Source organism: Choristoneura fumiferana, chromosome 9, assembly GCF_025370935.1.
Source record: "Choristoneura fumiferana chromosome 9, NRCan_CFum_1, whole genome shotgun sequence".
Taxonomy (NCBI): Eukaryota; Metazoa; Arthropoda; class Insecta; order Lepidoptera; family Tortricidae; genus Choristoneura; species Choristoneura fumiferana.
Window position 1 is genome coordinate 10,057,391 of NC_133480.1, and position 25,317 is coordinate 10,082,707.

Here is a 25,317-nt window from a genome sequence, read left to right on the forward strand (position 1 = left end):
GGCGATAGTAATGCTAATAAAGCTTTTATTAACTTCGATTCCGATCGAATCAACCCCTGTGTACGTGGTTTACTGTTTATAGCGCCATTAAAACCACCGTTAGCTGAATAAGTGGGGATCCCACGACCATTCATGACTCGTGTGTTTGCGCCGGTAACGATATACAGCATGAAGAGCATTAGATCGCCTTTCGGTTAAATTTATCGATATTTTTAGGTTTCTGGCTGTATAGAAACGACGAGTCTAAACTCCATAAAGAAATATAGCAAATCATAATTATTAAAGTTTATTTTTAAAATACACAGTCGCTGAACGATCTATGTTTTATTTATTTGCTCGTGTTAAAGGGCCCACCCAGTACCTAACTCAAAAAGAAACAATACGACATCGGTAGAATAAATGTTTTATTCCCTGAATAGATCTTAAGCTCACAGCTTATTAGAGCCACCCGGCACCCGACCGGCGGCACCGCCTCGACTTTCGGCGTCCACTCTTTGTCGACAGGTGGTCCACGGGTGGGCCATGAATTTCCTAGTAGTCACTATGGCGGCGAGCAGCGGGCTGTCTCCGAGTGGTCCACTCGCCGTTCGCGAGTGAGGCGATCCGGTGACGCTACGAAGTTGATGTAGTGAAGTGAGCGCTTACCCGTACAAATTCATATTATGAAGAATACTAACCGCTCGAGGCGAGGCGGTGCTGGTCGGGTGACGGGTGGCTGTAATGAGCTGTGACCTAAACGCTCCATTTTTTTTATCAGTATTTATAAAATCCTATTACGCAAGGACAGTTAGAAATAAACATACTTATTTGTTTTCAGTAAATTGTGTTATAAAACGCACAATATTATGGGAACATAGCTGTTAAATCTTTAATTTGAAACGAAACGTAATATAGTTGCTTATATTTCTTAAATTTCTCAAGAGACCCTATAAATAAATGCCACCTTTCACCAATAAATCAAAGCATCGAAACTTCGTACTATATCCGTTCCATTTAAACGTAAATATTGTTATAAATAACCTCACTGTCAACCGTACGAAAGGTTGGCGATTAAAAACGCCACTTTTAGCAAAGGTGTCATGAGAGACCGAAGCATTCGCTTGTTCGAGCATGCGAATTTTAAATTGCGATTCATAAGCGAATAAGGTACTCGCCACATAATATAAATTATTACACTGTACAGGCTCTATCTTGTGTGCGAACCGATTAAAGTTTTAGGAGAGTTTTAACTGATTCTTTAGGGTTACAAATTATTACTGCAACTTAAAATAAATAAATGTCACGGGACAATTCACACCAATTGACCTAGTCCCAAAGTAAGCTTAGCAAAGCTTGTGTTCTGGGTACTAAGCAACGGATAAATATAATTATATAGATAGATACATACTTAAATACATAGTAAACACCCAAGACCCGAGAACAAACATTCGTATTTTTCATACAAATATCTGCCCCGACACGGGAATCGAACCCGGGACCTCAAGCTTCGTAGTCAGGTTCTCTAACCACTAGGCCATCTGGTCGTCAACTTGCAACAGGACTCCATTTGTTATTAATGGATATATGCCTAGGTCAGTATGCAGTGGCGGGCGAGACTGTATAGCTGCGCGTGTTAGCCATATCGCAAGCTAAACAATCTTGTGTTGCTACAGAATTATGTCTCTATGATTGTATTATCGCAAGTTTTGCAAATAAATCGTTATATTATCTTACTATGCGAAAAACACGTCGATGGACTCTGTTTAGCTGGCCGAACAGAGCCGGGCTGAGAGAGGTCTTTTCGGCTGTTATTTTAGTGACTATAAAGCTTTTTTTGCTTGACTTGAGCTAAATCTACGTCGATAGGTGTGGGGACCCTCAATTATTCGACCACGTAGTGTACGGTTTTCACCAACCTAGTCTTCCATTGGTAGATTATAACCAAACAATTAATTCTCAAAATTTTAAAACAGTAAGTGGTCGATGTTGTCTTGAAATGCTCAGGTGTGTCACCACCTTAATGAGTGTTGGGTTCGCGGTCGCGGACAAGCAATTTATCATTCAATTTGGCTCAGCCATTGGAGTGGGTGTGAAGCTAAGGGGGTGATTAATAAAGTTGTTTAGTAATGGGACCTTATCTGAGATATTTTGGTTGTAATTACAACATTAATGGCTTGGAACTCCATCGTGACTTCCAGTAAGTAGTGAAGATAATTATAAACTCGTCAAGAATTTGCAACAAAGTTTTACCTGCATTAATTATGCACTACTGGGTATTAAAAGCTAGCACAGCTTAGTAGTTTTGACCTGTGGCCTCTCAAGCAGAGGGTCGTGAGTTGTATGGAAGTACGGTCAAGAACTTTAATTCATGAGTTACCATGGAACCATTTCACAGTAAACGTCATAGTGATCTCGCACTAGTTAACAAAGAAAATCGTAATGACTTTTCCTTTGAAAAGGTTCCACGGTGGCTCATGAATTAAAGTCCTTGATTGTACTTTCACCGAACCTCTGAATGAAGAGGAGCGGAGATTTTATTCAATTCTATTGATGGGTTTTTCTCGCTCACCGCTCATGCCTCGCTCCGCTCCAGTGGAAAAGCAGCCTTAGAGATGACAGTTCTATGTATTCCTTAACCCTAGATTAGTAGTTACTCTGGTCCGCACACGCACACGAACACGAAAGTTTGTAAGTCTGTTTGTGTGTTACCTCATCACGTCTAAATCGCTGAACCGATTTAGATGAAATTCGGTTTAGAGATACCTACTTTGAGTCCCGGAGAGTTTGACGACATAGGATAGTTTTTATCCCGGAAAATTGGATAGTTCCCGTGGGAAAGCGATAAATGAATTCTACGCAGACGGAGTCTCCGGTAAAAGCTAGCCTTATATAAGCTTTAGTCCACAAAACAGATAAACCAAAAATTTACACCTCTTTCCAGACAGGCTTTTAAAAAACTTAATAACCATAAACGCCAAAGTTTTCAAACTCCGCGTCAATAAATTAGTACGTACCACGTAATAAAAAAACGTTAATCTTAATTTGTTATCGCAGAATGCGAAAAAGCGAGTAAATAAACAAATTGTAACTACTTCACTTCGATTAAAAGAAAACGGTACCAAACACGGTGCCTTATTGCGAATTGCATTTTGTTTTACTAAGATTTTTTACGTGGAATATGAGAGATGACATCTTGATGATGCTATAAATGGTCGCAATTTTAGGAGATATCTGATCTTTTAAATCTAAAATAAGATACAAGAATCTTTAGTTTTTTTGCTCACACAAATCTCAAATATTTTTAATTGATATGGATCTCCGGAATCAATCAATAAGTCAGCACTGTTTCCGGACAACAGACGACATCGGGGCTTTCAAGAAAAGGGTTTATACTTTTTAAAAGGGCGGCACTGTTACAGGCCTATAAGTATAAGCCCTTTTCTTGATCTTTTCTTGGTCTGTACCAATGACTCTTCTTGAGTAGTTGGTACTCATGGGCAGTGGTAAATATTTTCCATCAGATGACTCGCATGATCGTTTGCCTCCCTTTCATAACAAAAATAAGTTTCTTACCGTAGTTTGAGAGAGCACGACCCGATCCTCAAGGCTGCCTCAAGCACAGTCACCGCGGCTTGGTACTGCCCGGCTGCTAGCAGCTCTTGACCCACGACCTGTTGGCAATAACAATGAGCAATATTAAACCAGATGCATCGGATCGCTGGGCTAAAGTTAACACCGATTGGGTTCCCTACGGAGACCTACGAGACGGCGGGACGATTTGGTCTGTTTCCAGTCAGATTGGCAAGATTTGGCCAAAAATAGAGAGGAGTGGCAAAAAAAGGAGAAACTTTTGCCCAGCAGTGGTACCATAAGCTGAATAAAAAAATATATTAAACCGTTGGTCAGATGACATCTGGCTGGCAGGCTGATAAGCTGTGGAGACTGGCACAGGAGCAATAAAGTGGCGTGACAATGAAGGCCTTTACTCAACAGTGGATGGATGTGGGCTGATTTGATTGATTGGTAGAATATTCTCAATAAATGTTGCAGCATGATGAAAAATACGAATTACCGGTTTTAGGTTCAAAGATTAGATGACTAAGCAAAAATTACAGAAATAACCTTTGGTTTTTACGACTGGAGCAATATAAAGTAATGCAATTAAATAAAGTTATTAAATTAAAAATGACTGTGGGATTTATGTGAGCTCCGCAGGATAATTTAGTCTAATCAACCGTTTCGGTAGCTTCTGTCCTCTTTTTATGTCATTACAGGCCACATTACAATAAACTAATACATTGAAATGCGAAATTGAGTATCATGGGACCCTGCAAAAAGCGAAACGAATTTTTAAGGACCCATTTGGTTGCCATTACGATCGACGCTGTAAAACATTTTGCTAACGATTTGAACTTATCTCGATATAAAGTAATAAAGTCCAAAGCATTTTCGGAACACCCACGGAGGCTTTATTTTTATGAACTACAAGTGTATCGTAAAATGTGAGAAAAATAAGAATTGATCAAGTTGATAACACTCGGGAAGTTGCGGAATTTATATCAAATAAAATGGAACGGATTCGATAGGCCATAAAATGTTGAAAAACTTACATAAACATGGGATGTAGATTGCGTAGGTTCAATTTATTCGCATTCTTAGTTTTATTTTATATATGTTTACTCGTCAAAACATACAAAGTTAATTTAAGTGGTTTTAAAAACACTCATTGCAAGAATTTTAATTACCTACCTATTAAATATTGTAGGGAAGCTAGAAGCCCTTTCGGTGGTCGTTCACTTTATGTACCAACCATTTATACAGGAAATATTTATGTTGTAAGCACGCATTTAAATAATTACTTTGTGTACAAAATGCAAGATAACATAATAAGTATGTATGTATGTATGTAATGTATTTAAATACGGAAATGTATACGTTAATGTCACGAAATGGAGACATGAAGTTTCTCATTTATGGCTTCCTACATAATTTCTTGGCCTAGGCCATGAAGTATGTATGAAAATCCACTATTGTCCGCTGCTCTAACTTTTTAAATTTGCTTACTAACATTAAACTGACAAAGGAAAAATTACAAACTGCCAATCATCACTTGCACATGTAAGCATTTGCGATATTCCGATGCGATGCGATGCGATGCATGGATGGATGGATGGATGGATGGATGAAATATTTCCTCACATTGTTTGAGAAAAGCACTATACAAACCTCCTCGGCCAGAACAGGGATTGCTGGACTCGTTTTATCTCGTCTACCCCGAACTCGTCCATCAATCCCTTACTTCATGGTTTCTGCACTAATGTACTATTATTTGATCAAATAAGGATTCTGATTCTGGTACCATAGTGGTTTGACATGTGGTGTCTCAAGCAGAAGGCCGTTGGTTCGAGCCTGGGCGTGCATCTCTGAATTTTTTGGAATTCATATGTGAAATTACATTTGAAATTCATCACGAGCTTTATGGTGACGGAAAACACGAAAGAGATTTAATGATGTGATCCCCAGCTCTAATTTAATAAATATATATAAAATAGCAGCGGAATACCAATGACCACCAATGAGGTGGAAGGACTATATCTGCCGACAGGCGGGTGGAGGATGGATGCATGTGGCTGTCGATCGCAGGGCGTGGAGAAATGGAGACGATGCCTATGTCCGAAGGCGGACGAACTAAGGTCTGCTATGTATGGATGGAAGGATGCGGAGGTGCGGAATAAATAACTATTTTTAGTTTGAAGAAATAACCTATTACCGCTTTTTGATGGCCCCGTTATCATTAACATTTGCATCATATAATATTTTGGCATTCGTATATCCTCGTCTATTCAGAAAAGTTTTTAAGTAGGTTTTTAGCACACTATTAGTGGCGATCATTTTGTGGCAGTAGCAGTGTGCCGCCATTTCGAGCATCCGTCCCGCTGCCGATCAACTGTCGTGCAGATTGTATGTAAATTGAACAGGGACGGTCCGTATTTATGGCGCTTTGATCACTCAGGCCATTGTCTGGCCAGTTAAATGCGCCGAAAAATGTTCAGATGTCGTCGGCTGCACACCAGCGGAATGTATGCAAATGCCTTCTCTGTATGGGGTGCTTAATGCCAGTTCGAAACTTATCGGGAATCGGCTACATTATTTGCTTATTTTTGGTTTAATTAATGTAGTTAAATATAAACTAGCATCGGGATAGCCCAGGACTATGTGACATAGAGGATCGCTATTAAAATTAGTGTGTAGATATATTAAGGTTAGTTAGATTTTTTTAAATATAGCTCTGTCCATCGGAAGAAAATTTTGCCAGTGTCTAGTGGGTTTTGCCATTGTATGGTGAAAAGTTCTAGAAAACGATTCGACGGACAGGTGAACGATGACAGCGCGAATCGCCTATGTTAATTTTGAACTGCATAATTGATATATAGTGTGGCTGAACTAAGCTCCAAATCGGGCTAGTTCAAGTTATGCAGGAAAGGGTGGCTAGGCAACTAGTATTAACATAGTTATTTACAAAACGTTCATCTGTCCGTTCCCATGTTAGACCTTTCATTGATTGACACTAACAAAGCCCAGCGCAGCATTAAATGGCAGTATTGCAACTCAAATCATCCGACGAACTCACCGTTGTCTGAATAAGAAAATGCACGTAAGCCTTTGTAAAGGGAAGGGTTTTAAATAAAGTGAGTGCCAACGATATTTCCGCAAATACTGTCACTGTAATGGTTGACATTATTTTGGGATCGGACGCCGGTATCAGATGCCATTTAACCAGGACGTCGCGGACAGCTTAAATAAGTTAAATTCGAAGGTTCGACAGAAGCCTCACGATTCACACAGTACTGTATACAACTTTAGTACCAGGTTGTTTGGTGGAAAAAAACGGCAATTCTTTACAAAATTACTCGTGCTGCGAAAAGTATATTGTATTGTGGTCGAGTAGATGCCGTGTTTACACATTTATGCTGCTTCGGTAGGTAAGTAATTGCTGCTTGAATATCGGGAATTCACGCGTGTCGCTTTCAGTATTACGTTGTTGTCAGCGAATTATAAGTGATAGTAATCTTCGTTTCCTTAATAGCCTAGTCACGAATGTGAATGAAAACCTTTAGCGATTTGCGGAATAGGATAACTTAGTACTGGTCACATTGCACTTACCGTATAAATCTCATATTCAGTGTTTTAAAACTAATTCAGATTATAATAGTAGATGGTTGGGTTAGTTTGATTAAACACCGCTGCTTGAAAGGTTTTTCATTGTATTTTTTAATTCAAATGTTTTTTAAACATCACCCAAAGTGTAAAAACTTTAACCAATCCCATTAAAAAAATCTTGTGAAGCATTTCTCAAATCTTCAAATAAAACTATCGTGAAACGTAGACAAAACTTTATCAAAACAGATACACGGGTGAGTTTACGGTTGACTTTCTGTTCAAGCTTACCTTGATAAGAAACCACGGTTTGATTCAAATATGTCAGGTATACCTCTTTAATCCCAACCACCTGATAATCTAACATTCTGAAACAATTTTAAGACACCTTGTAGGTATGGCATAGTCACCAGTGTTCTTCACTTACCGATATAAGTACAAAAGGCGACTGGTCAAGCTTCATTGCCTCCAGCTGCCTAAAGGTCGGTTCCAGCGTGGTCCTCAGCGGCGACTTGAGCGAGGCCTCGACGAGAGCTGCCAGCAGCTGTCGGGACGCCGGCTCCACGCCCAGGCCCGAACTGAACGCGGCCAGGGCCTCGCCGTGCCGTCCGAGACATTGAAGTGCCACACCTGTCAATAAAGTTGTCTTTAGTGAAATCCGTTGAGAATAACGATGTTGTAACAGTTAGACGAGGGGGATCAAAAATGAACTTGAAAATACTCGTAATTCTTAAAACAATGAAAATAACCCAGTCCTCCATCTTCATCCTGTCTTTCTAAGTCATACAGTTGTGGTAGGTAACTGACTGTGTATAGGTTTCCCAGAGACCAAGGTGGTCTGGAATGCCATTAGCAATAAGTATCGGCTCATCCGATACCTCGAAGCAGTCTGTAAGCATTACTGTTTCACTGAATCCTACCCCTTCCACTTGTAAGTAATTAAGACTAGTATATAAGCTCTCAATATTAAATACATCAATATTCCATAACCAAGAGCCGTCGTACAGTCATTGCCCACACGGGCGCAGCCCCACACCACATGGCGACCCTGCCAGTCCCGCCGCGCCGCTGCTGAGAAGAAGTACTCCGTCGTGATGAAAATCATGGTCCAGACTACATCAGAAAAATTAGAAGAAGTCGAAGAAAAACTATGTGAGTTCACTAAATATTTTTTTATTTGCCTGATTGTGCTGTTCCTGATTCTATACCCGGCGTGTAAAATCAAAAAAATAATCGAACGAAGAAGGAATTATTAAGTAGTATGGGATCACCTGTATCAAAATCGCAAGACGTGATAATTGCCCAAAATACAGCAGGCGGAAACAACGGCGCGGTGGTACAACAATTGGCAACACATACAGAGCGAACCAATGTCATACTGCTCATTATTTTAATATTCATTTGCATTATCGGTATCTATTTTGCTGGCGCATGCTGTTATCGTTGTTACAAGAAAGCCATCAAAAAAGAAGTAGTCAGCCAAATTTCACGACAACACTGTTTCACTGAATCCTACCCCTTCCACTTGTAAGTAATTAAGACTAGTATATAAGCTCTCAATATTAAATACATCAATAATCCATAACCAAGAGCCGTCGTACAGTCATTGCCCACACGGGCGCAGCCCCACACCACGCAGTCATTATTTGACCTTAATACATATTTTTCCTCAATCTGGTCTCTTTTAGATTTATAACACTTTTCTACAACCACAATTTATATGATTTTTTTGGTCAATCCATTACTTTGTATAAATTTCCCTTGCCGTTAAAGTCCGAGGTCGGCTTAAAAAGAGTAGGTAAGTACCTAACGTATAGCATACTGAGTTAAAATTTCCCTTGCCGGGCGCGCGGCTCATCTGTATCTCTATCCCATCACGAGCTAACAGAATTCCTTATACATATGCAGGCTAACGTTCACGTCCTTTTTTTGTCCCCACTTGCGAAAAAAGCCTAACGGGTTAGCCCATATACTTTCGTCTACATCCACTTGGAAAACACTTGACCAAGTTTTTTTTTTATTCGACTGGATGACAAACTAGCAAGTGGGTCTCCTGATGGTGAGAGATCACCACCGCCCATAAACATCTGCAACACCAGGGGCATTTCAGATGCGTTGCCAACCTAAAAGCCTAAGATGGGATACCTCAAGTGCCAGTAATTTCACCGGCTGTCTTGCTCTCCACGCCGAAACACAACAGTGCAAGCACTGCTGCTTCACGTCAGGATTAGCGAGCAAGATGGTGGTAGCAATCCAGGTGGACCTTGCACAAGGTCCTACCACCTGCCAATTTCACCTGCCAAGTTTTCAAGTAGAAACAAATATACCTAGTATGTCACCGGAAAGACAAGGGTATTTAGTTTTCATTACACATTTAAGTACTTAAGTACTGATATCAACTTTGAAGTTGTACATTTGTTGCAACTGCGCAATAAATAACAGCAATAATCTTTTACAGCAATTTCGCGTCGTAAATATAGAAAGCAAGAAAGTCTGCGTAGGCGGTAGGTACGCAGCCATTTACCAAAATTATTGTTGTATAAAAGAAATGGAGTACGGTATCATTGCACACTGCACAGCGCCGTAACACAAGTGAAAGTGACAAAGCAAGACAATAGAGAAGAAAACATAAGCTAGCACGCAATGTCAAGTTGCGTATGTAACTAATGACACGCAACGTTAATTTGTTATTTAACGATTTAACATGAGTACGCAATTAATCATTAAACAAATATAAACTTTGCACGGCGCGCTGAACGCTTGAGGTGCTGCAGTAATGGAAAAGTCGTTGGTAAAACAACGATGTAGAAATTGCATCACGGTTGTATTGAAGTTCGGGTCAATTTGAATGCCCACACGCAGTGGGGATAGGATCATGTACTTAATTAAAAGTGCGGTTGTTTAAGAGTCCTTTCTTTCAGATCAGGCAAAACACTCTGATCTGAAGCTTACATCATCTTGTTCTCATGGCCAACATTTCAGTGACGTGATCGATGCTTCATAGCGACCGCTAATCAGTGGCACCGCCGTGGGAGGTAACAAGGTAGAATTATGTAACTATATTAGGTTACTTAATTACGAGTATTAAGAATATCGATTCGGAATATAATATACACCCAAAAATGATATTAGCTGTTTAATTAAATGTAACCCTGTAATCAAACACCTTAGATTGAGGAGCTTTCACGTCATATTTACCCCGATATCGATGAATAAGGGACAATAATGGTTAATGGAGGAGTAAAGTACAAACTATTACCTTGTCTGTAGTAAGCTTTTGGCCAGTTTGGACACAGCTCCCTTGCCTTTGTTGCATCTTGGAGTGCAGCTGAAAACTTCCCTTGCTTTAGTCTGGCTGCTGATCTATACACCGAAGACAAAAATAATAAGAAACAGGTGAACTAATAACCCGTAGCGTGCCTAATCTTAAGTATACCATAATCAATGAAGCATTAAAGAGCGGCTATGTTTACGCGCGACAGGCGTCGCGGCGAGCATTTTCCCTGTCCATTGTGTGTTTGGCCAGGTAATCAATAATCGCATGCAGCGAGCATCTCGGCAGCGCAATGGACAGAGAAAACGTTCACCGCGCTGCTGTTGAGAGTAAAGTCGCGTGATAAAGCTAGTTTATGCAATAACTTGCATACAAATCCCCGGTCACTCGCTCTATAGCTAGGTGCCAAGCGTATCCATTGAAGTGTACGGATATCAACGGTTATAGTAGATATAACTAGTTACCGCTTCGTACAGTGTGGACCGCTTACCTGTTGCTATAAAGTATATGATTAGCGGGATCCAAAGTGAGTGCGTCAGTGTAGAGCGCGACAGCCGTAGCGAAGTCCCCGGCCTGGCAGGCCGCGTTAGAAGCCCTGACTTTCTCCACGAAGAGCGCCCGCGACGCCGCCCCCAGGGAAGCGGAGCCGGACGGCTCGATCTGTGAGCAAAAGGCTAGTTAAGATACTCCGCAACTTCAGCCAATAATAAGAAATTATTGGTTATAAAAATTCTTACAGGTGGCGCTGTTCCGTCAGGCGATATTGGATTTCTCTTAGAACAATAATACTCGGTGGATTTTACATGTTAGGTATGTTTTTGGCTGAACTGCTCATGTGGCAGTTCGCTCTCCCTCCGAAAAGCTAACAGAGGTAAAAACAACAATCGGTATGAAAAAAAATGTTAAGTTATCACAGCGCGACACTCGACGTTGTATTAAACATTGTACTATTTTACAAGGCGTCAAAGATGTTAAGAATGATACACCATTGCAATTACGAGATTTTGCATCAAAAGACATGCCTTGCTCGCGCTTCTTTCACTTGTCCTTTCTTAGTAGATGTTTTTAGTGTTTTTTGCTTCGGGTTGCTACTTAAAATTCTTACCCCTCGCCACTGCTACGTAGTCAACGTAGTGGTACCATCGATGCTTTTCATCTGCAATGAGCCACACGATCGATACGCAAGTCACGGCAATACTATTGCAGAGTGCAATAATATCGATAATATCCATTAGACTCTAATGGATATTATCGATCAAATGATTTGAGACCGGATATAGTAGAGTGGTTAGAGAACCTAATTATAAAGCTTGAAGTCGCGAGATCGCCCCGGTTGGGGCAAATGTTTGTATGAAAAATACGTAGGTATGTCTATCGTACAGTTTTGGGTGTTTTATATGTATTTAAGTACGTATGTATATATCTATTTAAGTATCCGTTGCCTGGTATCAATAACCTAGCTTTGCTTACTGTAGCACTAGGTCAGCGTTGATGTTAATATTCCGTGATATTTATTAATAAAAACTCAATGAAAATTCAAATATATTCCTATTTGTGTTCGTGATATATATTGTCACACAGACGTGAACGTCTTCACGTGAGATTACTGATTTACGGAGTAAGAAGAGTAACAACGTGGTTTTAAAGATATTCTGGATGAAGCAATATTTATTATTGGTTTACATACTTAATTCCTTTTTAGGTGTTTCCAAGTTGTCCTGTCACACACATTGGATGTTTCTTTTAGAAGCATGTGAAAAAGGAAGAATGTCGGGTTGTCTCTACCATTTGAAGCCTGTAGTACCAAAACTGCAGTAGTATTCGAGTAAAACCCAAAAGAATGACACGTAAATCGTATAATCGCTGGCATGTTATTCAGGCGGGCGCGAATACGAGTTCAAATTCGATTTCGCATCATTCAAATTAATCGATTCATACGAATCGTGACTACACTTTTAAATTACTCCGTACGTTCTCGGCATTAAATTTCGTCTTTTTGCTTCCATTTGATGCCCAATAAATAATAAAGTTCTGGGCACTTAATTAATTAGAACAGCGTTTAATTGCTCGCTGGATTTTAGGTCAGAGAAAGTCTTTCTAACAAGAAACCGACCATAGGTAAATTATATTTAAGTATATTAAAGCCAGTTGAAATATCCGATTCAAAAGCGACATTTTAATACAATATTGAAATGTCATAAATAAAACCAAAGGACTCCAAAAAAATAAGCCATACTCAGAAGCTAATGAAAATAAAAAGACAATTGACAACCTGCTACTGGGTTTTCGAGCTCTATCGTTTTTTAGAGGCTCTCTTTTGAGGCGGTTCGGTCGACTCACTACAGTCACCACCTGCGCTATCTAGCCGAGCGCATCGGAAGTTATTTTTTTCTCACGGACTGCATTCTCCGACTCCACCATTGAAAATTAAAATTATCCAACATTCACCTTGCACGATTTACATTGTTGCGTCATGCGACATCACGCACGGTCTAACTTGAACTGTGCACGTAATGTATTGCACGTCACGAGTCAAATTGATGCTTTGTACGGTCGTGTGTGGTTGTTTGGTGCGGGCCGCGAAACGAATAAAGGTGGGTTGACCTGTTGAAAGCCCAGTCTTACCTCTGACCCTCACGATTTTAAGGCGCGATGCAGCTTAAGCGATTGATTTGACGTTGACAGGTTGCATGACTGATGCAAGGCGAATTAGTCTTGTTATGCTAGTACATTTAGGTACTTTTTTATAAAATACCCTAAGAACCATTGCCAGTGCACAATAGTTTGGAGTAGCTAAGGTGTTTAAAAATGAAATACAGGGCGTTATTGAACCTGCTCGCTCCTCAATTCAATGACGAGCGATTGTTTCGGCCCACCATTTTCAAAAATGATCGACGTAATCGTTCCTTATTCGCTTTATTTAAAATTTCGCTTAAAAGAGGCGCCTGATAACCGCGGGCCCGACATATTGGGTAATTATTTTTTCTTTAAACTACCTTTCATTTATCTTGAAACCTTACTTTTTAAAAGATGAAGACCGCCCAGAGTCACTTTGTTAACGTCAAACGGAAATCCTTTTTTAATTTCAGACAAAGCAAGCTACTTCATTGTTTAATTGCCTTCACTTTATCCCTCGATTAATCAGTAGGTAAGAGTAAAGCATATATCAAGTATTTTTAATCTAAAATAACTATGCAACAACATCGAGCTCAGTAGTGCCAAAAATTCAATTCTCTTAAAAATAGCCACGTAATGGTTTAATATTATCTCAAGTTTTTAATCATAAATTCAAAAGATCTTCTCAGTAAATTTTAAAAATTCTGTTCACGTTATTCACATGTGTACCATATGAACTCTGTCAAGATGTGTACCCACATCCCGCGGACTAAAGTAGAAGTGTGTACTGTGTTTGCATATTTATGAATAACCTTTATCCTCAACTCTTTGTTGTTATGAAACGCGGCGTCAAACATCAAACATTTTTTTTTTGGTTTATTGGACCACAAACCCTTTTACAAAGACGAGTTCATTTTCATCTTAGTATTTAAATTTGATACAAATACTCCGTCCTTACACAACATTATAGAAAAACCTAGCAGTGTGAGTGAGGCAGAACGATTTGAGATACTAATTTTGACCGCGTTCAAAATTGAAATGGGTGGAACGAAAAAAATGGCGTCGTCGGAGAACCTTTGTCTATTTTTTATAACGCTCATCTTAGCACAATTACGAGATTTTTACCTGTGATGGTATAAAATAAAACAATTAACGTGTGTGGGTGCCGAGACAAATCATATAATAATTTGGTTGGGACCGGATTCGGGTAATTTCTGATGGTTTGGACAATAGTCGGCTTTACGCAAGCATATAGACGACATGCGTTCTATGGGAATCGATGTCAGGCGAGCGTTCCACTCGAAACGATTTGACACGGTTACGTCGGGAACTAATTAAAAAAATAATGATGAACGCACGAAAATCTCGCTTCGTTTGTTTTATTTAGTGTTTGTTAAATGACGTGAAACACTCAAGAGGCAACACATAGGCAAGTTTGTTTTTGTCGACAGACGTGGATTTATCAAGATTGGGACATAATATTCGTGTCGGGTTTCACGTAGGAGGTAGGTAGGTAGGTAGTTTAATGATCGAGAACAGCTATAGTAAATATTCATACTTATTTAAATGCGAAAGGATTTATTTTTGTCTGTCTATGTTTGTCAGAAGATAAGACAAGTCTGAAGAGGATTACCTCTTCACACTTAAAACGCTGAAGTATAATTAAAATGAAATTTGGTACGGACGTAATTTCAGACCTTTGGAAGGATATTGGATAGATTATATCCCTGAGAATTGGATAATTTCCGCAGAATAGCGATGAGTGATTTTTTCGCAGATGAAATGTAAGAGTATCAAATTTCATCTGAAACGGGTTAGCAATTTAAGCATTTAGTAGTTTTAACAGACAGACAGTTATTTTCACGTATATAGATAGGCAATATTAGTAAGGATCTATCTATCTGATCAGATATAACAAAGTTTGCTGCAGATATTTACAATCGTCACTTGATGAAACACCCTGGAAATGCTTCGTAGTATACCTATCCTTTTACGAATGAAATAATTAAATTTTATTTTAGCAATAGTGTACTATTCATTAATCACGGTGTAACGACAAGATATCATACTCAGGTTGTGTAATAGGTATATAATTTGATGCTGCAGCACGCACGGGTGTTCCAATCTTGAAACCAACTAATTATTTTAATGTTTGTAGTAGGCAGATAATACTTGAAAATGAATTGTCTTCAGATTGCCAGTGATTATGCATAAAAAACGTCGTGCGGTTAACTTCCGCGCATCTGTTCACATTGGCCCGGAGGCGTGGGTCCCATCACGACTCTCATACTTATTTATGTAACCCTCCTAAGTTAGGAAGACCCTTTGCGCTCAGGGTTACCTTAACCCTGTCAGCGTTTCCCTCTTGATTACGTTGTAGCTGCAAAATCGCACACGAAAGCGGTGGATTCCAGACATTCCCGGACAATTACGATTTCGTGAGTGACCTCTCACCCGCTCCCAGCCGAGTGTCCCTGGACGCGTTCTAACCGGGATTTGACCTTTTACCTGCCATGCCACAAACCACGGGCGATAATAATGGTTCATAATCATAATACTGGGAACTAAAGTTGTAAGCTAGTACATTATACTTAAATTAGGTAAAAATGTACCTACCTTAGCCCGATAACATTAATCACGACATGATAGTTCGAGTTGATACCTAAGTCCCGATTGTGGTCATTATGAATGAAAATCACAGAAGTATAAAACAATGACAGTTCGATGTAACATGTAACGCAGACCTTAATAATATTATATAATACAATCGAGACTGCTCTCATTACTCACCATCAAAATATAAGCACATATTTCATGAAATCGAACTGCTGTATAAAAATCGGCGATCGTTTATTGCAATTCCCGCCAAAACTTAATTTGACATCCCGCCCGCCGATGACGCTATCTATTTTTTTAATCGTTGTATTTTCCGGCTCGTAACTTCACTGCTTCTTTACTGTTTGGTTACTGTTTGGTGTTTAGTTTCAATTATGCGATAGGGCTACCATATAAAAAAATATACGTCTACTTATTGACATTCAATTAAAAGTGTTAAAAAAATTTAAGAGCTCTAAAGCGATAAGAGGAGTTAATTTAAAAATAAGTAGCTTATTAAAATGACTAAAAATTTTTAGTGGTTATAACTGTAACTCGCTTTTCACTTGCAGATACTTTTCAGGAACAACAAATCATTGCCATATTCTGTAATCCTCTGTACGAGATTGTTTACCTATCCATACTCAGTAAGTTAAAGAATGTACAAAGCACGGTAGCCTGTCTGTACAATCTATACTGAATAGAATCATTATGTTCCATTTCCCAAGAATCTGATTCATCATAGCTTGCTCCCATCGTGCGCGCGGCGCGAGCGGAATGCGCTCGTGACGATCAATTTCGCGACCATCAGCCGCCGCCATGATGTTTTTACTGTCAAAGTGACAGCGCGCCAAGTACGATGTTAGCTACAGTTGTAATCAGTAACGCGACTTGACAAGTAAATCACTCGGCGGTTTGCTTTTTTATTACAGCTTGTGCAAAGTACCCACATTCTTAGATATCACATAGCCCTTAGATAACACAAGGTTGGTTAAGTGTGGTTACGTACGCGGCCAAAGGGAAGCCATCCTGTACTAGAAGATCGCATTATTACAAGAAGGTATGAATGTTTGTACATTATGTGTCAAATCTTGCAAGTCAAATTTCACCTACATCTAGTAATGACTTAATGAAATTTGCTACGCTTTGCTATAATCGAGATCACAATGCAAGGTCGGTCACCAAAAAGCCTGTACATATTAATTAGAAAAAATTACAAACTTTATTTAATAGGTAAGTACATGGTGTAATTAAATTAAATGCTTAAATAAGGGTACTTAGTATAGTTTGCACCTCTTCGGATAACACATTTTTATCAATCATGTAGGTCTTGTATCGGAACATTAATGCACAAAAGTACAAAATAAGGTATTGTGAGCGATTGAACGATGCGCAGGGCAGGTTACAGTTAGCAAGTGTATAAGCGCCGTCTGCGCAGAAATTAACGGTCAGCACTGTACTTCCGTGCCGTCGGCTGTACAGAAGTGACTAGCTGCTTTTGATTTATTTAATGCAGTACATTTATTGCAAAGGCCTTAAAGGCTTTGAATCTTAGACATTATTTGACGTCTAATCGATTCGATTTTCTAGACGATTAACAGCAGTTTGATATACTTAACTAAATCACAGATACCTACTGTTCTAGGCTAATTTAAAACGCTCAATGACCGCAATGGCCGCCTATAAAGGGCAAAACTTATTCTGTACTCTCATTAAATTATTTCAGTGCCTTGCAGACCAGGCTGGCCGTACCGAACATTATTCGGATTAATGTTTTTCTTTCTTTTTGCAGTCTTCCAGCCAGTATGGGCGGGGTGGCCCACAGGTATTTTATAGCTGGCAAGTTTCGCGGTCTCAGACGAGTATTTCTTAGATTTATACGCGCATGGATCATAACGTCTTATTGTAATACGGGCTGCGATTGCGCGTTACTTTAAAAACAAACAAATGTAAAAGTTCGAAAATTACATTATTACGTGTCCGCGTCCGGGCCGGCGTAATCGTCTGGCGTAAACTTTATAATAACAGAATCGCGATGCCAAGATTATCCCCCATACGCGCCAGGGCCGCATTTAGACGTTATTCTACCCGACCACAATCTGGACAAATTGCTCGTTAATCATTTAGGTATTTAAATATTAATAACATGAAAATCCTGTTATTTAATTTACATCTAGAAACGTTACTGTGACTTTTATGTTACCATAAAGTTAATGGTTACGTTGTTTTTATTACAATGAAAATTCCAATGTTTAAATCATCTGTTCCAATGGCATACCTACTGTTACTTTACGATTGCCTTTAGCTATTTTTAATCAAATTAATATTCTATCGCTTAAGTCTATTTACGACTATAAAACACTAAATTCTCGCCCATTAGAAATAAATGGTTTTTGAACGGTCCACGAGAAGGTTGAAACAACGGAAGCTTTATCTAAGTATAAAATTAAGAATCAAGACACGGAAACTGGAAAAATAATACTCACATCCTAAGGCTTTATGAACGTGTCACTAACAGAATAACAAATATATTTAATAACAATAAAAGGAATAAGAAAAAACACATGTGAGTTTTATGATTTGTAATCTAAATACTTCTTGATACTCTTAAGAATGGGCGGGCGTCCTGTGTAGTACGATATAAGGCATACTACTGATCCGTATACATAATGTATATGTAATACGTATAACAATCCTTGGCAATTACAATTTTATGACATCGATTTAAACATATTATGGCTAGTTTTCAAGTTTATGAGTGCGCAAGAGTTAAATAGGGTTGGATAGTGAGTGTTAACTTAACAACTACATAAATAAATCACAAGTTTAGCTTAAGCTTTAGTTATAAATGTCTATCTGAGTCGGACGGGGTGGGCAGGGTAGGTTTAATTAGTTATTAGACGCACAAGAATGCGCGGACAAGGCGGCGCGGGCGCAGGCGATGTTATCCTGAAATTAGCCGCCGACCAAATTAGCCTTGAGTGCCGCAGTACACAGAAGTGAACAGTGAATGTATGTAATGTACAAACACAAACCAAACAAACAAAAATGAAAATAAAAAGGTTTTGCAGGCATGCATAATACCGGATTTTGAAGGTGGATCTAAAAATCGTTTTGCACTCGTATTTTCAAAGTCAAAGTCAAAGTATTAACGTTTAATTACATTAGATATGTTATATAATGTTTTAAGCTTTCGTGATTCTCATTAATAACTAATACAACGAGTCTCTACCTTCTGGACAATGACCTAAATCCTAAGTTCTTTCTTCGGAAGTCAAAGTCAAAGTCAGTGGCTGTCCACGAAGATTCGTGGGAATTCAAGATTTGTGTATTAAGACATAAATTAGTTTAGCCCTCGGGGACCCTAGAGCTGGCGCTTATCTCGCTCAAAGGCTAGGGATTACCCCTGCAAAGGGGCCTGCGTTTTGGGGTCGATGCCAGTGGCGTCTCTCGACGACGTGTTTGCCTTCTGAGTAGGGGGTTGTTTGGTTTATGTTAAGCTAGGCTAGTAAAAAATAAGTGTGTATTGTAATTTGGTTTCTTTAAACTTGTTAAATATCACATAGTAAAGCGGTATTATAAGTACCTACTCTTCATTCAGGCGTGATGAAACTGACCGTGATGAATTGATGATATAAATTTTACATGTCCTGAAATTCGATGGTGTAGGTAGATATTAATTCGTATTAATAACAACGAAATCAGGCTAAAACTAAGAATGAATTAAAACAATTACTTTGCTCACCCACGACCTTATTATGACGTTTATGCAAGATATATGCGTGTTCATGCAGTTCCTCTACCTCCACACTATAAGATGAGAACATACAAAAATCACCCAAGCCCATCTATTACCACCACCACAGTACACTGACGCGCTTCGGACTCAACCAGAGTTAATCTTCAGAGCAACAAAACCTTACACCACGCAACCAGATGTTAGACTAACAAACCAAAACAAACGTTTAAATTTGTCACTGTAACTCCCTAAGTACCAACCTATATTTTTTCTCAAATAAACTACCCACAAAATATTAATAATTTTTAATCGAAAACTAAGAATATTTAGTAATATCATACCGGGTGTGGCGTTCAGTTCAGTTCAGTTCAGTTTGACGAGTACGATCTATGTTTTCATTTTTTGCTCGTATTACAGGCCACACGGAATAACTCCACATTTAGAGACACAGCTCTACCTTTAACCTTTTTAGGCTTGCTTACGCGTTTAAGTTTACTGTTGTTTCTTCATTCACTGTGACTTTTCTTTTGTGATGCATTTAATATTTGCTCCCAACCAGTTTTCAACTTTATTTCTAAGAAAATAAGGAAGTTTATTGAGGTTTAAGACTGCCTATACTTGATACAAGATAAGGGCGGTGTAAATACGTTTTTGTAGATAGTATAAAGGATATTAAAAGGTGTGGTGCGTATTAAAAATATCGTCAGTACACATACGTATATCTTTACCTATCTTTTTTCGACTTTCAACATTTGATATTATGATCTTTTGTTCATGAAAAGCTATCCTAGATTTACGTGGCATGGTGTAAATGGGCATTTTCACAAATAACCCTTACTATACAGATACGTACCTGTTTTCTGTATCGCTTACTGTTTCTGGTGGACAATAAAGATTCATTGTATTGTATTGTACATTTTGTTCTTATAAAACACATTTATAAGCATCACATAAGAAAAAAAACGTATTTTTTGAAGAATTTGTAAATTTAAGGTATGAAAATGTAAAAAAAAAACCGGCCAAGAGCGTGTCAGACATGCCCAAAATAGGGTATTTAATAATTTAATATTTTCGTATTTTATATGGAATCTTCCAAGTGTAGGTATATTTTATACGTTAAGCTGCTATTTACTCTTAAACTACTAATAATTTTCAAGCAAACTAAGCCGTTATAGTTTTCCTTGAAAGTTTGATATACTTACTAACATTCTAAATTTTTTCAAATTTTTCCGATTCCGACGCTCGATTTTAATGAAAATTTGCACTTTAAAGCAAAACTATAAGGGTTCCGTTTTTGCCATTTTGGCTCCGGAACCCTAAAAATCCGCATTCAAATCGGTCCACCCGTTTAAGAGCTACGGTGCCACAGACAGACAGACAGACGGACACACATAGCCGTCATACTTATAACACCCCTCTTTTTGCGTCGGGGGTTAAAAATCGACGTTTTCAGGTTGTCACTATCCTCTCCTCGGTCTCCCCTAAATAGTTCGAATGTTCGTTTCTAATGACTTGTTTATTTTTTGTCTGATATTTTTGTTATGGACCAAGTGATTATAATAAGGGCATTATTGAGAATTCCCGCGCATTATGAATAAAGACAAGTTATACCGGGCAAAGTGATAATTATTATCTAAACTTCATTATTTATCACATTGACCGGTAATTACAAATATTGCTAGGTAAGGTACACGATTTGGGCAATTTGATTACGGTCGAGTTCATAAACTTGTGAGCAAAAATAATCAAAAATATCTGAACACGCTCCTACGCCGTTAACAATAGTCGTGTTCAGATATGTTTGATCAAATTTTTGCTCACAAGTTTATGAACTCGACTTTACAACTGAATTTTGGCCAACTGAAGTCTGATTCAATTAATCGGAAACTTAGGTGCGACGATGAGCGCAGCGAGGAGGAGCGTGTGTTAGCAAGCGTGAAGCACGAGCTGAGCGAGCGAAGCGAGCGTGCCGCGGTAGCGGCCGGCTAGTGCCAGAATTGAATTCAACCATCATAGGTAACTTAGTTAACAGATTTTGCTACATATTTAATTATATAGGTCAATGCATCTATAAAACGAAGGAATTTTATGTCAGGAATATGAATAATAGTAATGAAGCATATATTTGTATTACTTTGCCCATTTGGTGATAGGCATTATGTATAATGCCCGGGAAATTTAATTATTTGAATGATTATTATCAAATTGCCATCTCATATTGGTCATTTTTCATAATGCCCGATTTATCACTTGATCCACAACATTTACAATAGAAAATACAGAAGAAGGCGAGAAAGTTCTTACGAATATCTCCGATTTGCCTTAAGGATTAAGACAAGCATTGCAGGTACTAAATAGTTAAACTCATTGTTATTGTTAACCACACCTCCGCATCATCGCAGGATGTCCAAACCGCAGAACATTTAAATTTGTTCCACTTTTGTTTCTGCCGATTGCTTCGCCGGGAACCGAACGCGTTTGTCGGCGCCGGACCGCAACCGCAATCCGCTGGATCACTGAGTTTCTGTTATTATAAGTTTTTCTCAAAAATGTCCGTAAAAGTTGACATTATTCTTTACATATCAGAAGGTGAAGTGCATAGTTTATGGTCAGCGAAAAATAAAAAAGTTAAAAAGATTGCAGGCGCGCTAGCTCGACAATAATGAATTAGCGCGCCTGCAATCAGTCACTTTTTTTTTAAAGTTAAAAAGGCCATGGAAATGTTGGCACAAGTCGTATACAGCCAAGTCTAATGGCCGGTATCAGATATTTTGTTGGAACTCCGGACTTTTTCTATTGGGACTGAAATAGCTTGTGGTGTTTTCGGTGGAAAAATACACCTGCAGTTTATTTTAATGAAAAAAGGCGGGAAAGCATAAGAAAAATATTGGAATAAAATTAAATTTTATAATATATTTTGCGAAAAAGTTTGTTCTATTCAGAATTATTCACCCATTATTGAGAAAAGCTTTATATTAGTCTCGGCTGGAATAGCAATTGCTGGCTTCGTATTAGTTAAACGGACTCGCAAGCTCGTCCGTTTAATACTCATACTCAGCCAGCAATTGCCTACTTCCAGGCCACGACAATAATCTACTATTATGGTTTCTTATGAAACGTGGAGTGGTTTATCGTCTTTGTTTTGTTTCTGCGTCAACAATATCTTTTGCAAGAGCCCGTGGCAATGCCAATGGAAACACTGACAACCGCTGTGCTTTTTGTTGAGTCACGATTAATGAAAAAGTAACAGACCTAACATTCACGTTCCTTTGAAAGTCATTTTATGCATCTACCAGCCGGTTCACCATCAACGGTTTTTTTTTTTTCGGGTTGAGTTGCCTTAAGGATCAAAGACACTAGATCATTGCTTTTAATTACTTGATTTAATATTTCATTTAATTTTATTTAAACTAGGCAACAGAAATAGATGAAATTTTGTAAGTATATGGACTAGACGTAATTATCTATGCCTGTGGTTTTTCAGATTTTCATTATAAATTTGTAATATCAGAATTACAGGAGCTCAAAAGTCGTCAAAAAAAGATGTCAACTTTGCACGAGAAATAAAGCATTTTTACAAAAATGGAAAAAAACCACAGACATAGAAAATATAATGAATATCTTGATTGTAAAATATCATTGATTTCTGTGCTATACTTATCGTATAATATGAGGACAACGACACCCAAATTCAACCGCCCAAATCTTGAAAAGCCTACAGCTATCTCGATATAAATTACGGACGTCGTTGCGGAAGGCATGGGGGGACGGCTGCGAGCGCTTATGTCACGAGCGATAAAGACAGCAATATCTCAAACGAATACCTAACGTGGCCGCGCAGCCGGCAGGGAAACTTCTCTTAAGCTACGAGTCCACTGCATCGGAATCGGAGCGTACGGAGCGGACGGTTTTGTTGCTTTGTATGGATTTCTGTGGTACTGCGTGCACTCAAACGACATTTCTGCGCCACGCGTACGCTTCGATTACGATGCAGTGGACGTGCAGTTTTAGGGGTCATTGAAGTATTAAACTCCAATTCAATAGAATCTGACAATCCTGTAGACACTTCCAGCCTACTAATATAAAACCGGGCTGCCTTAGGCTTTGTGATGTGACTATTATTCTTTTTTGATTCCTTTAGATGATAATTGCAACAACAGGCATATATAATCAAGTGTGCCCACGATAGGGTGTCTTAAATATGTAGAAAATTGACAGATTCTATTGAATTGTACTTTACGTAAGTACCTATGTGGGTAGTGAATATGTTTTGCCATGGTATTTTCGTATTTATCTTGCTTCCTCAATTAGCTTACTGAAGTTTATTAAAGCTAACTGAGAAAGCAAGGTAAAAACGAACTTATCCGACAAAATACGATAAATCTGTCTTTATGTCCACATTGGTACATAATTGTACATATTTTTAATCTGTTTAGATTTCTTTATTGTTATTCATGAAAAGCAGTTATCAAGTCTAAGGAATTTAAAGACTACAAATTTTTATATTGCTGATGTAATTAAGATCCATATACACCCCCCAGCCCCCATGTCATCAAAAATAAGCTAAGCCAATATTCCGCCACCCCACGTAATATTTAAATGACTCTTTGTATGGAGTGACGGTACTAACAAAATATCGCAACATAAGCGCTATACCACAAGATACAAAAGCGTTGCCTGTAAACAGAAGGACCTAATTTCTCTTAATTGATGTAGATCTTAATCTATTAAAAAATTACCTGTCATCGTCATTAACATTTTAGAATTTGTCTAAAAAAACGCAATATTTAACCGTAGTAATGATATCAGTTTAAAAAATGTTACCCGCTATTCAAACAATTACTCTATTAAATTTTATTTCCTCCAGAATCTGCCACTCTCAAACAGGCCCGCGACTGGCAGGTGATTTTCTTCTAAATAAAGAAAGTTTATCACTACTATTAATTTATATTTTGCCAGCCAGTACCAATTCATTACCGTTAATTCTTTCGTTATTCCCTTTGATTTATTCAAATTATGATAATTAACGGCTAAACGGATGGATGGAAGCAATATTTAAAAACGTGTTTAGCATCGATTTAGATGTATTGGAGTGAAGATACTGGAATGCGGACCCGGACAATTTGTTTGCAATCGTCTTGATAACAGTAGTGGTGGCGGTGCAGTGGCATTTCTAATATCACCGATTAAGTTCGCTTACTGGAACAAGTTGTAAAGTGCCGCTCGCTTGGAGGCATTGCTCGAAGCCAGTGGCCAACCATCGCGCATAGATCAAAGTTGCTGATCCGAGTAAGAACGACTTATGTAAAGGTATTTGACAAAGATGTTCGAACTGTTCAACAGTAAGACAGTCATGTCCTGTAATCCTGCCGTGAAGCAGCAGTGCTTGCACTGTTGTGTTTCGGCGTGGAGAGTAAGACAGCCGGTGAAATTACTGGCACTTGAGGTATCCCATCTTAGGCCTCTAGGTTGGCAACGCATCTGCAATCCCCCTGGTGTTGCAGGTGTCTATGGGTGGTGGTGATCTCTTATCATCAGAGAACCCACTTGCTCGTTTGCCATCCAGTTGAATAAAAAAAAAAATGTATGCTACGTCTTAAACACTTAATAATGTTACAGCAGAAAAGATTTTTTTTTAAGAAAAATTGAGTAATTTCACTGAATTTTAACCAGCGAAGCAATTCAATGGTGAACGTAAAATTTCAAATCCCCACTAGAACCGAACGCGTGGGAACTACGGCAATTCTGAGAGGAGGCATGTGCCGAACAGTGGGACGTATATATATGGGATGATGATGGTGATGGCTTAAGCCCAGTGACGACTACGCGCAACTGGCGCAGCGAGCCGAGCGTTTTCCCCGCCCCCCGCCCATTCCGCGCTGAGACAACTTGCTGTTTGTAGTTACCTAAGCAGTGTACATTTTCACCGTCCCGCTGGTCGCTTATACTCGGCTTT

General features: G+C 38.7%; 1 protein-coding gene across 1 annotated transcript in view; it reads right to left on the reverse strand.

Moving 5' to 3' along the window:
• Positions 1-25,317, reverse strand: part of LOC141431211 (uncharacterized) — a 141,809-nt gene that overhangs the window by 33,985 nt on the left and 82,507 nt on the right. The window contains 4 exon segments of the mRNA XM_074092278.1: positions 3,553-3,650; positions 7,565-7,767; positions 10,397-10,500; positions 10,902-11,071. Of these exon segments, the coding sequence (XP_073948379.1) occupies positions 3,553-3,650; positions 7,565-7,767; positions 10,397-10,500; positions 10,902-11,071 (575 nt within the window).